Here is a 24959-nt window from a genome sequence, read left to right on the forward strand (position 1 = left end):
CCAATATGGAGTTGAATATCAACTGCAGGGAGGGTTGGCGGGGGTTCGAGGTGGATTTCAACAGAACATCTTTTCCCACACTAATTCTCAAACCAAACTACATAACCGATGCTCCAAAATGTTACTTAACCCTAGACATACTGAGGCATCTAAAACTTAGCACATCAGTAGACAGTGAAACTAGAAAGCATTTTAACTACAGCTCATCAGCTACAAAATGTTGTGTTTCTATCTTGGTAAGCCTAAGGAAACTAGGCAGCTAACAAGTAGTTGTACTACGGGAGTTAGCTAGTTTCCAGGGCTGTAAATACGAGGTACCTCATTCTCCAGCTGGCCAAACATGTAACCTGTTCCCCATTTCATTTCACTGCTTCCTTCCCTTAGTCTTCTTTATGGCCAGTTGCAAAGCACCCCTAATCTCTGACCAGGTGAACAGCATCACAGTCTGCACTCCTGGAGCAGAGGACGTGCCAGGGCTTCATATGTCAGAGTCAAGAAGAGCTCTGCACTGAAACTACCCATTTCTTTACAAATTAGGGATGCTTCAAATGGCCAGAACAGGACTATGGGAGAGAGTAAGCAGCACAGGAAAAAAGAACTACTTACATGTTGGAAAGGAATCAGTGAAGGAGAAAGAATGAGATACTTTGTACTGGAGTATGATTTTCTACTGATACATGTTTGTTAAAATATTGTTAAGAGTAAAGGAAGCAAAGTTTATAATGCTTAGTTTAGTCACACTCCCGCAATTTAGAGAGCCTGGGAAGTTTGAACATTGCAGTAATTCACACTGAACAGCATCAATTTGGGAAAGGAAGAAAGCTTTAAAATCATATGTCCTTCTACTATCTGCCCCTTCAGAAGTAGTGGCGCAAGACAGAACAGATGGGCAAGCCCAGTGGGGTAACACTGGCTGAGAGATGGTGGCCTTCTACTCCTGGTGTTTGATGCCAAAGTTTACTATTTTTCTTCTCTCTCACTGCTGTTTAAGATATGCCATTCTGACCAAAGCAACCTGGCCTTCCTGGAAAGGAGAGGAGAAACAAGGAGTTCTCCACTTGCTTCAGTCAGTCAACATGGACCCTGACCAATTCCAGCTTGGGAAAACTAAAATCTTCATCAAAGCTCCAGAGTCTGTGAGTATGGCAGATCCTACCTCTTTAAACAGGATAGTGTTAGGCCTTGATAGGTAGCTGCCTACCCAGACACTATGCAAGAGGCCTGCAATGTCAGTTTAGATAGGTTGGGCAGATGATATATAGGTGTTTGTATGCAAAAGCTTAGTGGTCCCTACATAAGGGACATAATAAGTAATAAGGGAGCTGAAAGATTATTTTCAAGCAGTGAGCAGAACGAAGGCTTCATAAGGAAGAGAAGACAGAAGGTAAAGGTGCTTTGGTAGAGATTTCTTTTACATTTCGCATGAAGGTTTCATGGCTGTACTTAGGTAGCCAGAAGAGAAATTGCCATAGGAGAGGGAGTCACAGTATATAACCGTCGGTCCAAGATAGGAAATATTGTCAGTGAAAGAATACTCCTACCTGGTAGAGGAAGTTAAGAGAAAACCCTCAAGATATTATGGTGAAGAAATGTTTGTCTTTACTAGATAAGTACCGAACATTGTAAAATGCCTCTAACTGAGATCTCACACCTAATAAGCATATGGGTGGCTGTATTTATCCCTAGTTGCTAAACTTTGGTGCATACCTGTTGAAAAATCTTTTCTTCTTTTTAAGTTTATTATTCAGCAAAGTTCAGTCTAACTAAGAAAAATGCATCTCATTCACTACCACACATTTATCATCAGTCCTGAGGCAGATTAAGTTTTATGGATGATTGTGCATGAGGACAGGTTTGAAATTGGAGATTACTTTGCTCAGGTAGTACTTTAAGTTCTGTATGCAAGTAAAAGCAGAAACCTTTGCCCTATTGATTATTCTGTTGATTTTCCTTTTCAGTCTAGACATTCATTTTGTGCTGTATGAAGTACCAGGAATTCAGACAGTAATTGGGCTGTGCCTGATCATGTGGAAAGACTGCTGTCGTACATGTAAAAGGAAAAAAAATACTGATGTTCTTAGCAGTCATAACAAAAGCTGCATGTTTTCCACAAAATATTATGAGATAAAATTGATTATTCAGGAACATTAAGGATTTCAACTCTTACTAGCTGAAAAGGAAAATGATATTTAATGCACTGTTTGTGTAAAGTCACAATCACATCATGATCTCAGGCTCTCCCTACACCAGCAATATGACACATTAGAATCTGATCCCTGATCGTACAGTTGCATCTTCAGTCATAGGTAGTATGGCAGGAAGCGCAATTGTTGGGTTTGTGCTTCATATCCCATGGCTCCTTTAGTTGAACATCTGCCAGGGACCATAGTCACATAACTGAATGACACTACTACAGTAGCTTTGCATTTTTACCAATACACACAATATAAATTTTAAAAAGGTATTAGCTCATTTGCAGTCATAGAATCATAAAAAGTTAGGGTTGGAAGGGACCTTAGGAGGTCACATCTAGTCCAACCTCCTGCTCAAAGCAGGACCATCCCCAACTAGATCATCCCAGCCAACCTTTGGAAATAAAGAGACATAATGACATAAAGAGACAATCTAGTGTATCTTTAACCAGGAAAAGTTTCTTTATATTTTTCATGATATTAGACTGGCATCTAGTCCAATTTAGATTTAAAATGAAGTCATATATCCATAATATCTACTGGAATATTCAGTAGAAATTAACGAGGGAGAAATTCATGGAAGATTCTTGAGAGCTGGTTGAAAATATTGAAAAATATGCACCCTCCTCAATTTTTGAGGTCGGGTGAGGGGGGAGAATTGCACTGTTTTTGACTGTGTAGCAAAGAATTTGAAACTTTTTTTTTCCAGTTAGAATTCTAATTTTCCACTAGGCGGGATGAAAGCAAACATTTTCCAGCTACGTTTGTATTTCCCAAAATCATTATTCTATAATTTCATTTTATTAAATTCATCATACTGCTAGGGTCACATTTCTTTTGAAGGAAAGAAAGCTTTAAAAGACTGTCTATTGATATTTGTCTGAGCAGAAAAAATAAAAGTATGTGGTGACAAAAGGGAACATGAGTAGTGTTGCTGTAATCTCAAGTGCACTAGCTATGAGCTTGATCATTCCCCTACTGCAGTTGATTGGAGTTTAGTGATTGATCCTGAGGGCTAAAATCCTATCTAACGTTTGCATGTTTGTGAAGGGAATTTTGTAAACTTTCTGTATACGGAAGATTACCAGCTAACTGAGAAGTAAGTTTTTATGTATGGCAGAAGGCTGTGGTTGTTTATATTTATACCGCTCACCTGAATAAATAACTTCATCTTTATGTACAAAGGCAAGGGAGGCCCTTGTGAAAGTTGTTTTTACTAGATTAAGTTTCCTTTTACTTCAAATCTATGTATGACACTATTTTTACATAGCATTTCTAAGTCTTTACAGGATTTTAGGTGGTAAATTGAAAAAAAAGAGGGGGGCTTTCTAAAGCAAATCCATTCTGATCTGCACCCTTTCTGCATGAAAAAATTGAGCAACCTTTTACATGTAGCTTTTTAGGTGACAAACAGAAAATATTGTTTATATTGTTTTTCAATTATGTCTTTTTGGCAGCTTGAAAAAAACTGCCTCTGGTAGTATAACACTAGCAAGATATAGTAACCATCAAATGGGCAATACAGTTGTGAATTGATTTAAAAGTTGGCTGGATGCTGGGGCTGCTGATAAAGTCATATTAAGAAAGGAGGAATGAGTTCTCTTACAAAAATAACAATCCTTTAACAAAATTTGGAGCCATGTACTGATGCGCTGAAATATAGTCTATCTTATGGCAGTTACAGAAACTGTTCTAATGCAAATACTAATAAAACCAAGTCTGTAAATGTGAGTTGATAAGAGCTAGTATTTCTTTCACTTCTTGAGCCCAGTATCAAGAATCTCACTGAGTGCTTTTATACAGTGTGTGTATATATATATATATTTTTTTATCCTGGACCAGTGTAATGGTTCGACCAGGGCATAGGCAGCTGGCCTGGGGGAAGGCCCTGGAGGGCAACCAGGAGGTCAGCTAGGTGAGGGTACAGGTTACTGGGGCATCAGGTTGATGTCTGGATCAATGGAGCATGAAATGCGGGACCAGGTCCCCAGAAAATGGAGAGGGAGCTATGAGAGACATAGTACAAGGTGCAAGCTAAGGGCAGAACCCAGAAGAATCAGAAAGCTGGGTGCTGAGTGCCAGGGAAGATCCAAGAGCAGGATCAGTGAAAACCAAAGCCAAAGGCGAGTCAGGATGCAGGTGAATCAGATACAGCAATGAACACAAGGCTGAACACAAGCCTGAGACTGCAGGTGTGCTTAAAAGGGCTGAGTGGGCAGTCGCATTAGGCCAGGATCAGGGTCAGATGTGAAAGCTCAAGAGCTCGGCCCAGCCAGGCCTGATTGGCCAGAGGCCCTAATACCCTGAAAACTTGTACCAAAAGTTTCAGTGAAAGTGACACATTGCCATTAGGTTTTAAGTTGGTCAAAATGGTATTTTACTTCTAAGCAGCATTTCACTGAAAAAATTGCAACAAACTTCCACTAAAAATATGAAGCTGTAGTTGAAGAGATTACATAAGGTTCTTTAAAGGAGAGACCCAGTTTCTCACATTTTTTATCAAAATATTTAAACCAATGTCAGCATGTATATCCTATACTTTTAGAATTGAGTGAGAAGGGTTGTTTTATGTTTGTGGGTGGTATCCAGTACTAAAATAATTGATTATAGGGAGGATGTTCATATAGCATTGAGGTTTTACATACATGTTTGCATAGGTTTTATCATTTTGTGCACAGCTTTGAGATACTAGATAGTCAACACAAAGAAGTAAAGCCAGTTTCTAAAAGGCTTGTGGTAATTTTTCAATATTAAATTTCTGTATTTAATCTCCACATTGACTGATTTAAGTTCTACATTTCAGTAGAAAAAAATGCCCTTTTCTGCCCATGCCCATTTCAGTACATGCACACAGAGTTCACAGTATAGAAACACTAGGGAGGCATAGCCAATTTTTAATTCCCAGCATATTTCATCATGTTGCACAGCAGAAGTCTGTGGGAGAGGGGAAGTTTTAACATTTAAAATGTGCTTCTTTTAGCATTTCACTAAGTTTATTGATTGTCATCACCCAGAGAACCTCTTGACATTACCCTGATATGGCTGTAATGGTCCCAATCAGGTTTAAATCTAGTAGAGGGTTACCCAATCACATTATATCTTGACACACATACCACTGTCCATATCTGTGCTTGGAGTCAAGCTGTGGACTTGCTCTGTGTCAGCAATAGAAGTAGCAGGTCAAATCTTAAATCTGGCAAGTAAAATGTTAAATATGTGTTCCTAATGTCAGTCCTTTCATTTTTTTAACCAGATATGAAAGTTACTAGACTGGCTAGATAAGCTGGCCTTAAGATAAGCTGTAAAGCTTTTCATTCCAGAATTTTTTTTTTTTTTGCTTTTCTGCCAGAGTTGCTATAATATGCATACATTTGAGACCAGAAATTATGGTTCTGATCACCTAAATCTGACCTGCTACATCAGTGGTTCTCAACCTTATTAGACTCAAAGCACTGCGTGAAAAATGCCAGCTCTTAGCTTTTACTGATTTTTTGACCAGAGTGAAAAATAAAAGAACAATTCTTCTGTTGCAAAGAAGTCAAAAAGAGTATAATAGAGTATAACGGGCCAGAATGTTTTTGACACTCTGGATTCTTTCCTAAAATCTCTGGATTTAGCTTGGAAATCATGGCTAGGTGCCTCCACACCTACCCTGGAGTTTGGATGTTATGCTTTGAAGGGGAGACAAAATTGGAAACACCCTTTCTGCATGAAAAGTTTGAGCAACTTTTTTTACATGTAGCTTTTCAAATGACTAAAACAGAAAGAAGCTTGTGAAAGAAGAGCATTTACATCTTCAGTTTGTTCATGTACATGGCAGGGTATTGTGCTGAGTCAGCTTCACTTGCATTTTTTTCCATCCTCTCATTTGCTGCATTAGATAATCTGATGCATGTTTGTAGGCATCCCTGGGCCCTGCTGATGCTGTTGTGCCACAGCTATTTTTGTTAAGGGAATGTTTTTTAAAATTCAGGTCCCTGTCTACATTGTAACTTTTAAATAATTTTGTAGCAGGACCACAATTGGTTCCAGACATGGTTTTGTCTGCATATAGCATGATTTAATGCTGTCACATTGGACCATCTTTGAATGTATCAATCCTGTACATTATGAAGTTTAGTTATAAATGTGCTATGATAGTTATTGGGCAGGCTCTGGTCAAAATTGAGCAACTATGTATAGGATTCTGTGACCAGTAAAACACGTGAGATATGGTGTCTTCACACAGAATCCTAGAAGGAGCTCCCCATGGTTTCTACAGGAATTCATGACCCACTCATGGATTTTAACAATTTTGCAAGAGGAATATACTTGGGTTTGGCAACAGCCTCCAGTATATTTATTAGAAAATTGAAATATCTGTACCTAACACAATTACATCAATACAAATATGTCATGATTCTATAGATAATTCCTCAATTTTGTTTCCAGATTTTTCAGAAGCTATGTTTGGGCAGGAGATGGTATCTAGCCACCTTCTAGTACCTCCTGCATGTAAGGCAGTCTTTGCTCTAGAGCAGGGGTCAGCAAGGTTTTTGGGCAGTGCCACAAACACCTGTAACCTCAACTTGTAATATGATGGCATGCCAGGGGCAGACAGCGGAGGAGCCATGAGGGGCCTCATCCTTGCTGTGCGAGGACAGCTCCAGCCCCTTCCCTCCTGTCCAACCTGAGGCACAGGTGTCAAGCAAAATGGTTTTGCATGCCATGCTCTGGCACCCGTGCCAGCGGTTGCCTACCCCTGTTCTAGAATGAAGCAAATAGATGGTTGGTTAAAAGAAAAACATGGCTTTTTCTAAGCCCTCTTAATCCTCAAACTGTTTGGCTTATTTTACCTCCCTATGTGCAGCTATTTTTATTGGAAGAGATGAGAGAGCGGAAGTATGATGGATATGCTCGGGCAATCCAGAGGGCCTGGCGGAAATATGCAGCCAAGAAAAAATATGTACAAATGAGAGAAGAAGGTAGGTAATGCTGTGAGAACTAAATGGTTTTTTCAAAGACAGAAATAAAACAAAAAGAACAAGGGAAATGCCTCCCATCTGCGGTGCAAGCAGTTGCACTGCAGTACAAGCTTTGACTTAAGAAGAAGCACATTCTGCTAGCCAGCTGAAGGGCTGGGAGATAAATGTTAACTAGCATTTTGAAAGGAAGTGGGAAAAGCAGCTTCCCATGAGTGAAACCTGGGTAGCCTGGGGCTAGTACAAATTCAGTGTTATAGCTGTCATGCTTAATTGCCTTCTAGGGAAATGACACACTCTTAAGCCTGAATGCTTATTACAGGACAAACCTCTTATGGCAGCAAAGGACTTTGAATAGTACTCAGTTGTTGGTATTGTTATCATGTATTCCAGGGGAAAGTATTGCTAGACACAACAGTTGCATGCTTTTTTAGAGCTGTTTTGTCAGAAAGAGTCCCAAATCATGTGTTTGAATGTGTTCATGCCTTTAATAGCTCCTTTGATCTCAACTATTGCAACACTCAAGGGATTGGATTCATGATTGGTCTATTAACCATTGAGTTAAATTAGAAATCCCCCCTCCCCCCCACTGAAAACGCCACTGGTTTCAAACATATCTATTGTCCTCATTAATCAGAGTTCAGATTTATCTCAGAGTTTCCCCAATTCTGGAAGTACTTTGAGTTCATTTCCATTAGACAGTCATCAGTATGTTTTAATAGGCCTGACTGAAAGTGCATCCCAGCCGGTAGAAAGGATTAGCAAGGAAACTCATGTTTTTGCCCCCTTCTTTCAGACAAATATATTTGTTTGGATTTCCTCCTAATTTGAAACTTAATATAAAGCCCTTTTAGCTCTTTCTTTAGTAAATACCACTAACTAATGACTACTTTGGGTATTCAAGCCTCAGATCTGTTGCTGAACAAGAAAGAAAGAAGGCGAAACAGCATTAACAGGAACTTCATTGGGGACTACATAGGCATGGAAGAGCATCCAGAGCTACGCCAGTTTGTGGGCAAGAGAGAAAAGATTGATTTTGCTGATACTGTCACAAAATATGACAGACGATTTAAGGTATGATTAGAGAAAAACCCAGTGATCATGAGTCTGGCCATGGCTTTTTGGAGCCATCCTTTAATGGACCATCCAGTGTGCTTAGAAAACATCAGCCCCTTATCATAACTGAGGTATAGAGCAGTGCCTAACAACCTGGGATTGCAGGTTCAGAGGGACAGTTTTCCTCTGGATCGATGAATGCATGTGGTATCTGATACAGGAGACCATCATATTTTTCAGACATGATGTTTATGTTATATTAATGTGTATATGGGGAGTCAAGTGTAGAAAGAGACAAGAAAGGATAAACTAGGACTTGAAAAATACATGGTTACCTAAGCAGTAGTTATCTTGACACTGTATCGTTATCTGCTATGATCCATGCAATGCCATTTTCAAGCTTCCTGTCCGAAGACCAGAGGTATGTGGCAGCTGCTGGGTAGAGAGGAGCAAAGTCAACACATAGGGAACTAAATATTAAATGTTATGCACTTCAAGGTGAATATCATATATCCCCCCCATTCTCCCTCACTAACATCAACCTCTCCTCCAGTAAATCCAGTACAGGTAACCCCCGCTTAGTGCTCTTAATTGGTTCCAGAAAAAATGAGTGTTAAGTGAAACCGCACCAAGCAAAATCCATTTGCTCATAGTAATGAATGGTAAATATTGGCTGCCTCCACATCTCCCCATTAGCCTGCTAGCCACTCCAGTCCCACGTGCCAGCCTGGGCCTGCACTCCTGCTGCCCAGCCTTGGGCCCCTGCTGGCCCTGGCCCTGGGCACTGATGCAGACCCTGTGTTGATGCCTGTCCCCATCACTCACCGCGTCTCACTGCTGCCGCCTCACCCCACCCACCCACTCACTGGGCACTCTGGCCCCACATGCCAGCCTGGACACAGGCACTCCTGCTGCCCCACTTGGGGCCCCTGCCAGCCCTGGCCCTGGGCCCCGCACTCCTGCTGCCCCACCGGGGTGCAGGCCCCCACTGGCCCTGGCCCTGGGCACTGGTGCAGGCCCCGCACTCCTTGCCATCTTTACCTCTTCGGCTGGTGAACTCAGGCAGTGAAGCATCCCACAGGAGCGGGGTGGATGTTTGCAGATGGCTGGGAGCAAGGGGGTTTGCAGCCTCCCTGCTACGTGCCTGGCTGGCTGTAAACCCCACCCTGCTCCCGGCCGGCTGCAAAACCACACCCCCTCCGTGGGACACTCCACTGCCCCCCCAGTCTGTGTTCACCAGCTGTGCCTGGCTTCTCCCCACCCCACCCATGCTTATGCCCATCCCCACTCACTGCCGCTGCCACCGCTGCTTCTCCCCGCCTTCTCGCCAGAACTCACTGATTCCACTGAGCGCTATAGCAAAAGTGGCTGAGCGCTCAGTGAAATCAGGTATCAATTTTAAATGAGCGCTATAGTGAAAAGGCGCTAATTGAAACCACGATAAGTAGGGGTTGCCTGTATGTTATATGCCTATGGAGCATCTTTGTGTTTCTCATTAAATGATCACAGGTGCCTCCACATTTTGTTAGTGCTACAAATTTATTTTTTACATTTCAGGGTGTGAAGCGAGACCTTGTCCTCACTCCTAAGTGCATATACTTAATTGGTCGTGAAAAAGTGAAGCAAGGTCCAGAGAGGGGCCTGGTGAAAGAGGTGTTAAAGAGGAAGATTGAAGTGGAAAGAGTTCTTACAGTTTCTCTAAGGTCAGTGCCTAGCCAGGGTCTTTTTTCCTGGCAGGGGGGAAAAATCCCCTGTAGAAATGGGAAAAAGGAGATGATTTACAAAGGCTGGGATCACATGAGCACTTCTCAGTTAATTAAAAAAATAATAACAATAGGACCCATTCTGGAAACTACAGTTCCTTTCCATTTTTGTCAATATGCTAAGTTCAGAAAGACACACACATTTTCTGAGTGCCAGTTAAAGTGGTACTGTCTTTACCAGTAGTTCAGTTTATCAAGTGTTTTCCCAGAAAAATCTGTTCTGCAACAGAATTATCAATCACTGTAATTAATGTTAATTAGATGCTAAGGAGTCTTGATCCAAACTCCTCCTCCCAAGAGTAGTTTTCAGTGATTTTTAGGTACACTGTGCATGAGCCCTATGCTTCTTGGTGCGCTGCCAGTAAAGGCTGCTGAAATTATGTTTCTGCTCTTGCCTTTGTATGTTAAGCCTTTAATCCTGGTGGGTTTCTCAGCATTTCTGCTGACTCAGTGCCAAACAAATCCCAGATTGCAGGAAATAGCTTCTGTGTCCATATAAAGCTGAAAAACCCACTTCCAGGTGACTGAGTACAAAACAGGAAGAGACTGCACATCAGACAAATGGACTTTCATCAAAATCACTTCATCCCTCAAAGAAAGAGAACAGTCTTGCTGTTTTTGCGTTTGTTTCCAGTTTGCCAGAGCTACCACTGATTGAAATTCAGGACACTGGAGTACAGAGCCATTTGTACAGGAATTTAGTATTAAAAATTGGATTAATTATTTAAAAAAAAAAGTGTATCTCCATTTAAGTGTTGCTGCTAGATACTAAAACACAGTTTTAAGTACACACTTATAAATCCCTGGCTCATCAGCCCATTTAAAAACCTTTAGATAGACATTATGAGGTGCTTAGGAAAGAGCAAAATTAGATTTCTATATTGTTCTTAATATAGAACTTTCTAGTTTTCTAGTAGCAGGAAAAGGTGTGTCCATTTTAGAGTGACCTCAAGCCTTGCATGGTGGTCTTGTTCTGTATTGAGTTAGGAAAATAATGTTAAATGGGGTAAGAAACAAGCCACAAAAATTATTAGTTCTCCATTATGGAGAATCAGAGAACTCAGGTGGCAAGAATTAAAGTTTTCCTTGAGAGTCTCAATAGATTGCTTACTGAATTAATTAAATCTTCCTGCAGCAATTTTAATGCCTATATGTTTGCATGTATGTGAAACTAACACCAAATATAAATGCACAAAAAATGCCAGGCCTAATTTTTCAGAGATGTCAAGTTCAACACTTGTTGGGATTTTAATAAAAGTTTTTCATCTTTTTAATTCTTTCATAAGTAGGTTTTCAAAACTGAATTAATCTTTCCCAGCCTTAAATAGTCCACATCTTTTTAAAATCATTTGATCACTGAGCCAACTTTGAAATGAATCTGAAGTTTTCTCCTATTATATATATATTTCAAATGGTTCAATTCTTGTATATAGTCTTCCTTCAATATGTGGTAATTTAATAGGGATACCAAAAAAGAGTGTGAGCATGTATTTATATGAGGGTTGAAGTACAGAGAGAGAGAAAAAAGGATAAACTAGTATTTGAAAAATAGATTATTACCTAAGCAACTGTTATCTCAACAATATATTATCATCTCTATTATATACTGGATTAGATCATGTTTTTATACAATTTAAAGGCATAGTAGCTTGCGGAAGGTCAACTCAAGTTAACAGCAGATACGATACTACATACATTTGTGATGAGGTGAAGGCTATCCAGTTAAAGCAACTGGGTGTATTTTAGTTAAGCCGAATGTAGTTATACTAGAAAAAAATGTTAAAATCATGGTTATTTATGTGGTTTTATACAGTTGCAAAGTAGACTTTATCCAAAATATGAGGCTGCTCCCCAGGCTCTTGTTAAAATGCCACAGTGTCTTTAATGACTGTGAATAAATTGAGTTTTACAGTTCACCTAGAGAGCAGTACAGTGCCATCAACACCATAAATAAGAGGGATTCCTACTCAATTCATCAAGAAGGGTATCACCTACTGAACCACCAGCACTGCTTCCTACTGCACATGTACTTCACTTAACAGTCTCTTTCAGTGTTGCTTTATTTGGTATGGTCATAGGTCATCGTTTTGCTTTGTTTGTAAAATTTTCACTCCTATACTGGTTATAGATTACGTGATTTTTTTAAAAATGCATCTTTTCACACATCTTCCTCCCCATGATAAGAAAGCTCGGTGCTTCAGTGTTTGGCAGGGTGGTGAGGCAGGAGTGGGAGGACAGGAATCAGAGGGAAGTTGTAAGGATGGGAAAGTATATGGAAGCATGTGGAAATTCAGCTCTTAAGAAGGAATGACATAGGAGGAAATGGCAATGTTGGCACTTGTATTGTAAATTATACCAAGAGCTCCTACAGCACACAGATAGGTTCTCTTTCCATTCCGTGTGGAATCCACCGAAAAAAAACTGCTTAAAAGTTTGTAGGGAAGAAAGTTCAGCCCACAGCAACCAGATAGAAAATGAACATCAAAGGGCTGCGGCTAGTTGCCTGTCCCAAATTTAAAGGGCCAGCTGTCAGGTAAGCGTGCTGGAAAGGAAAGGTATAAAAGGCATGCCTGAAGAGGTAAGTTCATCATAGCCAGATCACCAAGAAGTAGGTGGTTGTAACTGAGTAAACTCAATTCTGCCACTATTAGCTGCATGAAAGAGCATTTGCATTCAGAAACAGGAGCCCTGCATGCTGATTACTTAACCCAGCTTGGGGGTTTTCCACCTTTTTTGATCAGGGGGTACCCTTGGCGGCTGATCAGTGATGGGGGGGAGGTCCCAGAGGCTTCGTGCTGCTGCTGCATACCCCCTGGGGCCTTCCAAATGCAGAGGGCTTCCGTGACAGTCTACACATACCCCAGCTGAAAACCCCTGACCTAACTAGTTCTGTTTGGAAAGTTATGATATGCTGAAGTAATAAACATCCAGATCTGTTAGACATCAGTGACTTTTCCTTTAAAGCTTACAACCTCATGTGCCTACTAGAGAAAAGAAGCCATTCCTTGCTGACAGCCATCTAATTTGAACTTCCCTTTCACCTGGCTGCAGAGAAGCCGGGCTTGCCCCTGCTTTCAGCTGCAGTGACTAAGACACATGGATGTTTACACTGCTGAATACTCTGCCAGCAGCTACCTCTAATAAACTATCATGTAAAAAGCAGCCGTTCTTAATAAATGTTAACTCAAAACCTAACAGGATTTCAGCTGTTGAAAGCGTAATGAATGGTTTTTCTCTTCAAAGAACTGCAGACTAAGGCCTCCTCTTTTGCTTAGTATGCGACATGTAACATGCTGAGAAGAGATTTAAACAGTAAAACAGTGTTTTCTAATGTCATTAGTCAGAGCAGGAGATAAAAGATGCCAGTAAGCAAAGCCACAAACTGGTTTGAGTGCCTTTAAAAACTGTGTGCAACTGCTAACATCTGTAAGAAATTGCAGCCCAAACCCATGAGTAAGGCAGTGGACAGATCCAAGGATAAGTCTGAATCTGAGCGGGTGAACAAATATATCTGCAAGCTTTTGTAAGTGGCTGTATGCCTGTAACCAGAATAATACCAAGAGGGTTGTAGGGATGCTTTTTGACACTGATATAAGACTTGTCTAATGATTTTTCATTCATTCTGCATGCTAAAGCAGGGGTATCCAACACATTCAGACCTGCGGGCTATATCAGGCTCATGGACCCCATTCCATGCCAGATCTAGTGCCTGCTCTGATTGGCATTGGTTTGATGCCAGTCATATGCAACCACCCAGAGTTTGGGACACAAGCCATGTGCGACAAGCCAGGGTGGGTGCTGGATTTGTCATATGGGGCACTCATGCCCCCCGCATCACCCCCAGCATGCCAGTTCCAGTACCCATTCCAGCTAGTCCAGGTGATCCACACGCACCACAGATCCTGAGCCAGATGGAGCCAGTGCTGCATGCATTGGCTCGAGGACATACATGCGGGGCCAGTTCGATGTGTGCCACATGGCTGAACTGTGAGACCCGGGGACAGCACCAGAGCCAGATAAGAGGGCTCTGTGGGCTGAATTTGGCTCATGGGCTGTGTCTTTGACACCCCTGCTATAAAGTGAAGCTTTTTAGTTATGCCTATGGGACAGGGGGGTGTAGGAAAGTTTGTGAGAAATCGAACACCCTTTTCCTCACTTCTATCCCTGATTGTCCATGTAGCCCCAATATCCATGCTCTCATGTCTTAATTTGCTGGAATCTTTTATAAAAAAAATATAGGTGAATGAGAGCAACAGATTCCATCCCTTAAGAAAAAGGACTTCTAGGATCCTTTCCCAGTTTCCTGCAAAAGGCTTCATTTCCTAGCTGCAGGATGGGATATTAAATTAATGCTAAAACTAGCATGTATCAGAGATGCAACAAGTGCTTGCAATAAATAAGACAGTAGAGAGACTTTGACTTCAGCTGTACTGTAGTAGAGTAAACTCTACAAAAGGGACAGCTGTAATATAATGCTAATCATTACATTTTCTCTAAGGAATCATTATAACAAAAACTTTGTTCAAAAAAAGGAGGGAAGAGACTAGGACCCAGTTTTTGAGTGGTGTAAATCAACACAGCACAAATTAAGTCGATATCTAGGGACCCACCTAATTGGAGGTGGCTGCCTGGCAATTTCGTGGGCAGAACTTGGATTCTGGCAGCCGTTTTGCAGGAAAAGCATGGCGCACCCCTTCCCTCCACCCCCATGCTTCTGCTTGGCCAAGGGGCCCTGGTGGTTTGTCCCTCACCACTGATTGGTTGTGAGAGCAGCCTGTCATGTAGCCCTGCCTCTCCCTGCTGATTGGTGGAGAGGGGCAGGGCCACATAACAGGCCGCCCTCACAGCCAGTCAGCAGCAAGGGGTAGGAATCATCAAGCTGGCAGCCTGTAACCCGTCTTGGTGAGCCCCCTCTGGGGAGCCAGCATTTTATTTTCAGTAAGTTTTTTTCTGTGGATTTCGTGGGCACTGCCTACTTCTGTGAAATCATGATTTCTGTAGGTCCCTATCAATAACACGATAATAAATATGCTGAATATTAATGTCTGATGCACCAGTAATTAACTCAGTCTGTGAAGCGCTGGGAGGTAAGGATTTTGGTTCATTTTAACACAGAGAAATGTGGGGCAGACAGGAGCAGGCAGTGTCTTGGTGGTTCAGCTCAGAAGTTACTGGCTTAGTGACCCATACTTACTCTTAGATTTGTGTAACAAGATGCCACTAAATATAAACAAGAACTATTAAAGCTGTTAAGGTGGAAACAATATTAAACCTGTTTTGGTGACTAAGGTTCCTGGCAGACATTCAACTAAAAAAGCCAGGGGATCTGATGTGTGATCCCAATCAGCACAGTTCCAGCACACAAACATAGCATGAAGCACAACGGTGGCACTGGGACCGTGATTCCAGGCTCCCCCTGCACCCGAATTGAGGAGCCAGGTAGCTGATCCCTGTTTCCAGCCTCAAGACCATATCAGAATTGAGGGCTCCAATGTGCCCCTGTGGGTGGAGTGGCAGCTAATTGGGGTTCCCAGAATTAGGGGCATATTGGAGCCCTTGACTCTGATGCACCCCCAAGTTTGGGAGCAGCAGTCAAGCCTTGAGGGTGCATGGGCATTGGGAGCCCTGGTCAGCCTGGCCACACATGCAACTTGGCATCCTGGGAAACATTATTATGCATATTTTGTGTAATAACTTTGTGGCTTATTCTTTATTTTATTGCACAATTAATTGCATTAACGTGTGGCCACATTAGTGCTTAAGATGTTACTAGCTGGTTAATCTGCCAGGGTCCTTAGAAGTACAAGGGAGTATTTTCCCCTCTGAGGACTGCAAAAGGATGCAGAATCATCCCAGTACAGTGTTCCCCAGTTCTGCAGGCTGTGACTTCAGCAAGATACCTGTATATTATGGGTGCATCGACTGGCCGGTACCAATGGCCTAATATTAACCAGCTGTACTGGCCAATATTGATCTGATTGCTGATATGCAGCCCAGCAGCTTGGAAAGCAGCGTCCTGCTAGTAAGTCTGTGGTGGGGAAGGTGAGTTGGGGAGAGAAGAGGCGTGGGGGAGGCAGATGGAGGCCTCTCATGGTGAGGGAGTAGGGCTGGGACGGGTAGAAACTGTCCAGTGTGTTGGGGGAGATGGAGCCACAGGCGGCTCATCGAAGTGATGGGAGTTTCCCCCCTTGATGCACCCCTGGGGGAGGCACAGGGGGGATGTGCCCCTCAGAGTTGTGCATGGGGTGAGGGCAGGCTACACACTGTGGGCTGAGGGCCAAACAATGTGCCTGCCTTTTCCTGGCAGGGAGGCTGGGCCGGGGCCGTGCTTGGGGCGGGCAGGATTGGGGCAGGCAGCAATAGCACTGGGAGGGGGGGTATGGGGTGAGCTGCAGCCACCCCAGAATTTGCCATAGCAACCCTGTGGCCCCCCCTCCCAGCACAGCTGCTCCTGCCTCAAGTGCAGCCCCAGCTGAGCCCACACTGGGAAGAGGCTGGTGTGGTCCCCAGCCTGCAGAGGGCAGCCTACCCTTTCACAAATCCAGGGGGCACATGCCCCTGTGCCTCCTGCAGAGGTGCACACAGCAGGGGGAGCTGCCCCCCCCCCCGGATGAGCTACCCATAGATCCATCCCGCACCCTACCCTGCCCCAGCCCTACTCCCTCCCTGACCATGGAGGCCCCAGTGAGGCCCCCCACCATACCTCTTCCCCACCACAGACTTACTGGCTGGACACTGCTCTCCAAGCTGCCAGGCTGTATTCCTGGCTGTGTTCATGCTGCAGCTGCACACATCTACGTTGCGTTTATCAGTGAAATTATTGGCCACTTAGCCAAAAAAGCCAATTGCCAATAATATCAATTTTTCTTTTATCGGTGCCAATACAATATGGGCCGATATATCAGTGCACCTCTACTGTATGTGTCTGAATGAAGCAGCATGCAGGATCTGCACCTGGTTTAAGTCAGCATTGTTTCACTAATGGCAATGGAGGAGGACTCTGCCAGAGACTGTATTTGAAGTCCAAGGCAAAGCAGCACAGGACTGGGAACCTTCATTTAAAATGTATTTGCTTTTTTCTATTAGCCTGAGTTTCAGTCTCATTTGAAGAAGTTTGTTTTCAGTGTTTTAATTAAACTTTACACAGCATACTACAAATTCAGTTTTAATCACCAGCTTTGCTGTTGTTAAGGATATGAGTTTTTAATTGTAGCCCATGTTCCCATTTCATAAAACAATAATTAACTTAAACCAATTCACAGTCAGATATCTCATGTGGGGATTATTTTGGGAATTCCATTATCAGCTGCACACACAAAAATACATCACCTAAAAAACAGAGCTCAGTTATTTATTCTTCATTATTATTATTTTTTAAAGTCATAATGATTGCCTTTCAAATTCTATTAAAGCACAAGAATGTTTTTGTTGCCTGAATGATTTGTGGTCCAATTTCTTTACAGCACACTTCAGGATGATATGTTCATTCTGCATGAGCAGGAATATGATAGTTTGCTTGAATCCATCTTCAAAACAGAATTTTTAAGCCTTTTATCTAAGCGATATGAGGAGAAAACACAAAGGAAACTACCTCTGAAATTTAGCAATACGTGAGTAATGGTTTGCACAATGGATTTTAAAGAGAAATTTAAAAAGTATATGTTTCTTTTTGCTGCTTCAGTTTGGGTTCAAGGAATGGGTTTATGTAAATATCAGGTTCTCAGCTCCCTATCCCATCCTCTGGGACAGAACTAGTGGCAGGAGAGGAGCCAAACATATAGGCTGCTTACAGACATGAAAACCCCCCCCAAAAGCCCTTTACTGAAAGAGGAAGCACTGGGGACATTGGCTCCCCAGTGTCTGTATAGATCAGGCACTTCAGCAGGATTTTTGGCTCTTTTATCTAATATTTGATTCAGTTAGCTATAAAAGTGCCCAAAAGGCCCACTGAAGCACCTGATCTATACAGACCTTGAGCAAGCCAGGTCAAACTAACGTAAGGCCTCTTCTGGGCACGCACTGTGTTTGGTTTGTAGGTGCACCAGGCTTAAAGCACTGGGTGGTTGTTTTTTTCACGTCTATCAGTAGCCATAAATATCTATGTATACATATGCTGAGAAAGTTAGAGGACTTCCTTTGCTAGGCAGCATAATAGCTTAGGGCCAACCACTGGTAACCTCCAAATTTCATTCTCTGTGGGCAATGGGACCTTAATGCTGCAGAACCAACTGCTCCATTTACTGAGACAGGGATCAAGCTGCAGAGACATGACACCAGGGGAAGTCCCACCCCAGCATGCTGCAGCAGAGGGGGTGTGTGTGGGTGCGTGCAGCAGGGATCAGGCCAGTCACTGCACAGCTATGCGAACTGTCATCCAAACCTTCCCTCCATTGAAGGACAGGGCAATAGTAACTCAGAGTGGCTGTGTAATGTTTTATATTCTGAGAAGGGAAGATACTCTCCAGCTTTATTGATATTAACCTAGAGCTGCAGAAAAGGTAGTGATATATGTGATATTTGTGCCTAGAAAAAGGATATTGTGGTAGGTGCTGTTTGAAAGAAAGGACAGAGGCCTGCAAGTTGGGAGGTAAGCGGGTGGTGTCCTGAGGTAAGGGGGGGTTGTGCTCTATGTTAGGAAACAGTATACCAGTTCTACCTTCCAAATGGGACCAGAGGAAGGCTTAACTGAGACCCCGTGGGTCAAACTTCAAGGAGGGCAAGGGGAGAGGGATCTGGTGGTAGGGGTTTACTACAGGCCACCACATCAGGAGGAAGAGTTGGATCTGGGATTCTCCAGGCAGCTGGGGGAGGCCGTGTGTGCAAAGGATGTTGTGGTCATGGGTGATATGAATCACCCTGACATCAGCTGGGAGGAGCAGTCGGCCAGGTCTAGCCACTCACGAAGGTTCCTGATGTGCATACAGGACCTACACCTCGTGCAGGGGGTACTCGTCCCCACTAGGGAAAAAGCCATACTGGATCTGGTGTTAGCCTCTGGGGACGACCTGGTGGGGGAGGTGCTAGTACAAGGGAGGCTAGGGGACAGTGATCATGAAAGGATCCAGTTTGCCATTCAGAGAAAGGTGGGGAGGGTAGCTAGCATAGTGCAAATGCTTGACTTTAGGAAAGCCAACTTCGATGTGCTCAGGGCAGTAGTCAGGGAGGGACTTGGAGCCCAGGGGGTAGCTAGTCTGGGGGTCCAGGAAAGGTGGTCCTTCCTCAAGGAGGCTATCCTTGGGGTGCAACAGGATGCAATTCCTCTGCGCAAGAAGGTGGGGAAAGGGTCCAAGAAGCCTTCATGGCTGAGCACAGATATCCAGGCTGGCCTGAGGACAAAGAAAAAAGCGTACTGGCGGTGGAAGCAGGGGGCAGGGACAAAGGAGGAGTACACCTCCCTGACCCGAGCTTGTAGGGGTTTGGTGAGGAAGGCTAAAGCAGCACTGGAGTTTAGATTAGCATCTGGGATTAAGGATAACAAAAAGTCCTTCAAGTATATAGGTAGCAAGAAGACTCGAGGTAACATTGGACCCCTATGGGGCAGGGCAGGGCAGTTGGTGGTGGACGCGCAAGAGACGGCCAAACTCTTCAACAAGTTCCTTGCCTCCATGTTCCTGTCTGCTGACCATGGGGCGCTCTTGGGTGATAGCATAGAGAGGCCCAGGAAGGATGCGAGTCCCCTGACAGTTAGTTCAGACCTAGTTAAGGATTACCTGGAGGGCTTAGATGTGTCCAACTCAGCGGGCCCGGATGACCTTCATCCGCGGGTGCTGAGGGGATTGGCTGGTGTCATTGCGGAGCCATTGACACGGCTGTTCGAGGACTCCTGGTGCTTGGGCCAAGTTTCTGAGGACTGGAAAAGAGCCAATGTGGTCCCTATTTTCAAGAAGGGGAGGAAGGAAGAGCCTGGCAGCTACAGGCCAGTCAGCCTCGCTTCTATCCTGGGGAAGGTCTTTGAAAAAATTATCAAGGGCCACATTTGTGAGAGCCCTGCAGGGGAAGTGATGTTGAGGGGTAACCAGCACAGGTTTGTGCCAGGCTGATCCTGCCTGACTAACCTGGTCTCTTTCTAAGACCAGGTAACAAAGAGCTTAGATGGGAAGGAGGAAGTCGATGTCATCTTGGACTTCCAGAAGGCTTCGACACAGTGTCCCACCCAATTCTGGTGGGCAAGCTGAGGGGCTGCAGCATTGACAAATGCATGGTCACATGAGTGGCAAACTGGCTCCAGGGGCGCACCCAAAGGCTGGTGGTGGTGGTGGACAGGTCGATGTCGACCTGGGAGGGTGTGGGCAGCAGAGTCCCCCAGGACTCGGTCCTTGGGCTTGTGCTGTTCAACATCTTCGTTAGCGACCTGGACGAGGGTGTGGAGAGCACCCTGTTCAAGTTCGCTGATGACACCAAGCTGTGGGGTAAAGTGAATACACCGGCAGGCAGGGACCGCATCCAGGCAGACCTGGATAGGTTGGAGAAGTGGGCGGATCTGAGGAGAATGCGGTTCAACAAGGACAAGTGCAGGGTGCTGCACCTGGGGAGAGGGAACCAGCATGATGGTTATAGGTTAGGGGCTGCCCCTCTCAGCAGCACAGAGGCAGAAAGGGATCTTGGAGTCAGGATTGACTCCAGGACGATTATGAATTGCCAGTGCAACGAAGCAATAGGCAGAGCCAACCGCACACTGTCCTGCATCAACAGGCATCACTAACAGGTCCCGAAAGGTCTTGCTCCCCCTCTATGTGGCGCTGGTCAGGCCGCAGCTGGAGTACTGTGTCCAGTTCTGGGTGCTGCACTTCAAGAGGGACGTGGAGAACCTGGAGAGGGTCCAGAGGAGGCCACTTGTGTGGTTGGGGGCCTCCATGGCCAGCCCTATGAGGAGAGGCTGAGGGACCTGAATCTCTTCAGTCTCCGCAAGAGGAGACTGAGGGGGGATCTTGTGGCTGCCTACAACCTTATCAGGGGCCAGCAGCAGGGAGTTGGGGAAAGTCTGTTCACCAGGGCCCCCCTTGGAGTCACCAGGAACAATGGCCACAAGCTGAGGGAGGAGAGGTTTAGGTTAGATATTAGGAAGAACTACTTCACTGTAAGGGTGGCCAGAGCCTGGAATAGGCTTCCCAGAGGGGTGGTGCTCTCACCTTCCCTGGAGATCTTCAAGAGGAGACTGGATAGGCACCTGGCTGGGGTCTTATGTGCTCCTTCCTGCCCATGGCAGGGGGTCGGACTCGATGATTTGTCCAGGTCCCTTCAAGCTCATGGATTCTATGATTCTGTGATTCAAAGACAAACAGCAAACATGAAGACATTTTCAATTTACAGAGATTTTGAATGCATTTGGGGCCAGTTTTCTCTATCTTATGCCTGCATTTTTGCTGTAAGGGCCTGTTGCAAACCTTAAAGTGTGCACTTGCCAATACTCCTACATTGTAAATAGATTAGTGACACTGAGCCCGGGACTTGCATGTTTATTTTATTTCCTCCAGAGAAGTGTAAGAGGTACATGAGAGAGAAAAGGAGATTATTATTGTAGTTTGACAGTCACAAGTGTGCAGGGAGACATACAAAACACTCCACATATTTCTACGGATTGGGAATTCAGAGCCAATACCGGTGACAGTTTGGGCTTTGCCAGTATTAAATGCAATGAATAAGAACTGGGAGTTTGCCAAAAGCAAACATGACTTCCTTAGCTGTCCAGCCTGTCTGTATATTGCATAAATACGCATTTCCAGATGTAAGCTGCAAAAAAGAGGATATATAATTTTTGACAGCAATGTTTGTTTACCAAGGAAGACACTAGTGCAAAATACAGACAAAGTACCTGGATATTATCCACAGCAACTAGGATTGCTTGTGTAGATTAAGTAATTTTCATAAGCCACAATTAGTTAGGAAGCACGACCTCCTTTAGATGTTTCTGGTTTATGGTAGGCACATCAGCAGCTCAGACTTTTTAACATGCATCCTCAAAGCTTACAGCACCCTTGAGAGCATCGTGTTTATGCAGGTTCCCTGTGAGAAGTTAAATGTCAAATAATATACAAAAAGGGACAGCAAGATTCTGGTTTTTTTGTCAGTCTATTTACTCTGGATGTACTTTTCTCAGCTCTCTGGGGCCCTATTAGGTTTTCTTAATTACAAGGTATTTAATGAATAGTGATGGAGTCTTCTGTTGTATGCGAGTGCTTTTTTCCCTTATATCCATGTTTGTAATAGACTTGATGTAAAGCTGAAAAAGGAGACATGGGGACCATGGAGTGCTGGTGGTTCTCGCCAAGTGCAGTTTATGCAAGGCCAAGGAGATCTGGCTATTCTCAAGCCAAGTAATAAGGTGCTGCAGGTCAGCATCGGACCAGGGCTACCAAAGAATTCCCGTAAGTATTCGTTTCCCTTTGACTGGCCTATTGAATGGATATCTCTTTCCTGTCTGCCACACACACTATCTTGTTTCTCTGAAGTATTCACAGAAAGAATTGGTAACAGACTTAAATGGTACAACAAATGTCTATTCTCAGGCTGTTCCCTATCTCCTTCAGCAGCACACAGTGACTGTTGGTGGAAACATGCAAAATTAATGGCCTTGACATTTAAGTAATCTGGTCCTTTAGCATAGAATAAAGAGTATACACAGCACATCAGCCATTCATTTAGGGCAGGATCATCCTCTCCGCTTCTGAACACTAAGAGCACCATCTCCCATATCGCTTATGGAGAGGCCTTTGAAAGTTGAGGGGGTGTATATGTATTAAGAGAGGGGGCAGACTGGGATAGGAGGAGGCCTCTTCTCTATTGCATCCCAGTCTTCTGTTGCCATCTCCTCAGGTTAAGGAAAATTCACAGATGTACCAGAAATATACTTCTTTTTCCAAGTCTGAATTTCAAGTAGAACAGGCCTGGGCATCTGTTTATAAGTATAGCAAAAGATTAAACAGCATGACAGCTTTCAGAAACTTGACTTGAGTTCCCACCAAAGAACTATGTCCAAACCAGATATAATTTTCTTCTGGTGTACACCTTTTAGTCTCTCATGCCCAGTAATACATGCAGTTTTCTTAACAGCACTGCAATTAAAAACAGAAGAGTTCTTAGCCATTATATGTCTACTTTGGGCTTTGTGTTATTCCTGTGGGGCAAAGGTGCCAAAAAGCAAGCCAACTGGGATCTGTCTCGGGATGGCAGAGTTTCCTGGTGGCACAGACCCAGAGTTACCCATTTGCATAGTGGATGTCTCCTTGGCAAAAACAGCTGGGTGGGTGGAATTGAAAATGTGGCATTACGTCACCTTTGCCAACCCTTCAGGTTCTGAGCAAAGTTTAACCTTGGCCAAGCCCTGAGATTCAGACCCTGAGTTTCAAATACTCTTCCCCCTGATCACAAGTGGGGAGCTGGACTTACGAAATAAATACTGCGCAGAAAATAGCAATCAGACAGAATAGTGTGTGTTTCTTTTAGGTCCCACTAGACGGAACCTTACACAAAGTAGAGGGAATTTCGGTAGGACTCAAACTCCGAATTACCCAATGAGGGCTGCTCCACCTCCCCCAGGTAAGTTTTCAACCTCTTTAACTAAAGTGCTCCACACTTAATCTGCCTCTTGAAACCAGAAGTGTGGGGAGGAGTGGGGTGTGAATGCTTTTCACTGGTTTTTCTCCCCCACTTCATAAAATATCTGTGAAATCACCATAATTGCAGTAGGCTCTGTATCAAATCAGCCTTTGAGATTGAGTAGTATTCAGCTAGAGATATCACACTTTAGCTGTTGGTGCCAGTATGTACAGCTACTTGCTGCAAAACAATCAACTGCAACCAATTCCATGCCCCTTTCCACTTTACAGTTTAGTACAAAATATATACACACAGCACAGGCCTAGACAGCACTCAACAATGTCTCTGTGCTTTCAAATACTAGAAACAATAGAACTTGATTTATGCCTCATAATGCCATCCTGTTATGCAACAGTTTTTTTATGCACTGAATGCTGATTCATGTTAGCTGTGCCAGTAAGTAGCATACAGAGTTTAAACCCAGACTGAAGTCATCTTTTATTTTTCCTTAGGCCTGTAACAATAAGGTTTGTTTAGAATATCAACTCACAGCACTATCCACTGACCTAATACTTCCCAAGAATTCTGTAGCAACTGTTCCCTTTCTGAGCCACTCACTTTACACAAGTACAATGTTAAGAGAAAATTCCAGAGTTGAAACATTATGCTGTTCACCCAGTTAAATAGTAACAGTAGGACAATTGCTACAGTTCTGACACGGAGCTGAGTACAGGTCTTGGACTGAGGACATCATGGAATTGTTTCCTAAGATGTTGAGTTACTTGGTACTTATTAAGCAGCAGGATGCTTGCAGTGCTGTCATTAAACCTGGATTCACCAAACAGATTTACAGTCCACTACTTCTAAGTTCTGATAAGATAGTAAATAACTTTTCAGGGATGAATGAAACATGAAAAGTCAGCCAAAGAGGACTTTATTTATAATAATATTTTTTTAAACTTCACCTCCACAGTTTTAAAGATGCTGGAATACAAAAGACATGTACATTGGGCTTATTCACTGTGCTGCCCTTTAGATTTAAAAATACCCCAAAAAGAAGAAATTTTAAAATTATTTCCCTGTGAATGTGTCCTTTCACAGTAGCTGAGAAAGTGAGCACAGGCTCATGAAAATCTATGCATCTTTGATTTAGTTAGCCTATAAGGTGCAGTCTACCCTGCCTTTTGCCTAATGCTTAAAAGCCATATGCTGTTCATATTACTGAGTTTTTCTTAATATGGTGATACAGGTTCAAGAAAACATCCTTTTTAGGAAATCTACCACTTTGAGAGAGCGTCCCAAAACGTTCAAAACTTACTGGTTGAAAGTTTACAAAGAGGTAAAGGAAATTAGTGCCATGCAACTGAATATAGTTCTGTTCCACCTTATTTCCACCCAGACATATTAGTTATTTAAGACGGTGGTTCCCTGACTTTTGGAACCAGTGGACA

At 43.5% G+C, this 24959-nt stretch overlaps 1 protein-coding gene across 2 annotated transcripts in view; it reads left to right on the forward strand.

The window, feature by feature from the left end:
- MYO1E (myosin IE) overlaps positions 1-24959 on the forward strand; it is a 171478-nt gene that overhangs the window by 134715 nt on the left and 11804 nt on the right. For both annotated transcript variants that reach the window (XM_090030181.1, XM_090030180.1), the window contains exons 19-25: positions 992-1136; positions 7042-7156; positions 8058-8227; positions 9767-9912; positions 17436-17582; positions 22180-22337; positions 23416-23508. In XM_090030181.1, coding sequence (XP_089886307.1) covers positions 992-1136; positions 7042-7156; positions 8058-8227; positions 9767-9912; positions 17436-17582; positions 22180-22337; positions 23416-23508 — 974 coding nt within the window. The remainder of the gene's footprint in view (positions 1-991; positions 1137-7041; positions 7157-8057; positions 8228-9766; positions 9913-17435; positions 17583-22179; positions 22338-23415; positions 23509-24959) is intronic.

This window comes from Crocodylus siamensis, chromosome 15 (assembly GCF_052110815.1).
Source record: "Crocodylus siamensis isolate JL-2025a chromosome 15, ASM5211081v1, whole genome shotgun sequence".
In the NCBI taxonomy this organism is placed as follows: domain Eukaryota; kingdom Metazoa; phylum Chordata; order Crocodylia; family Crocodylidae; genus Crocodylus; species Crocodylus siamensis.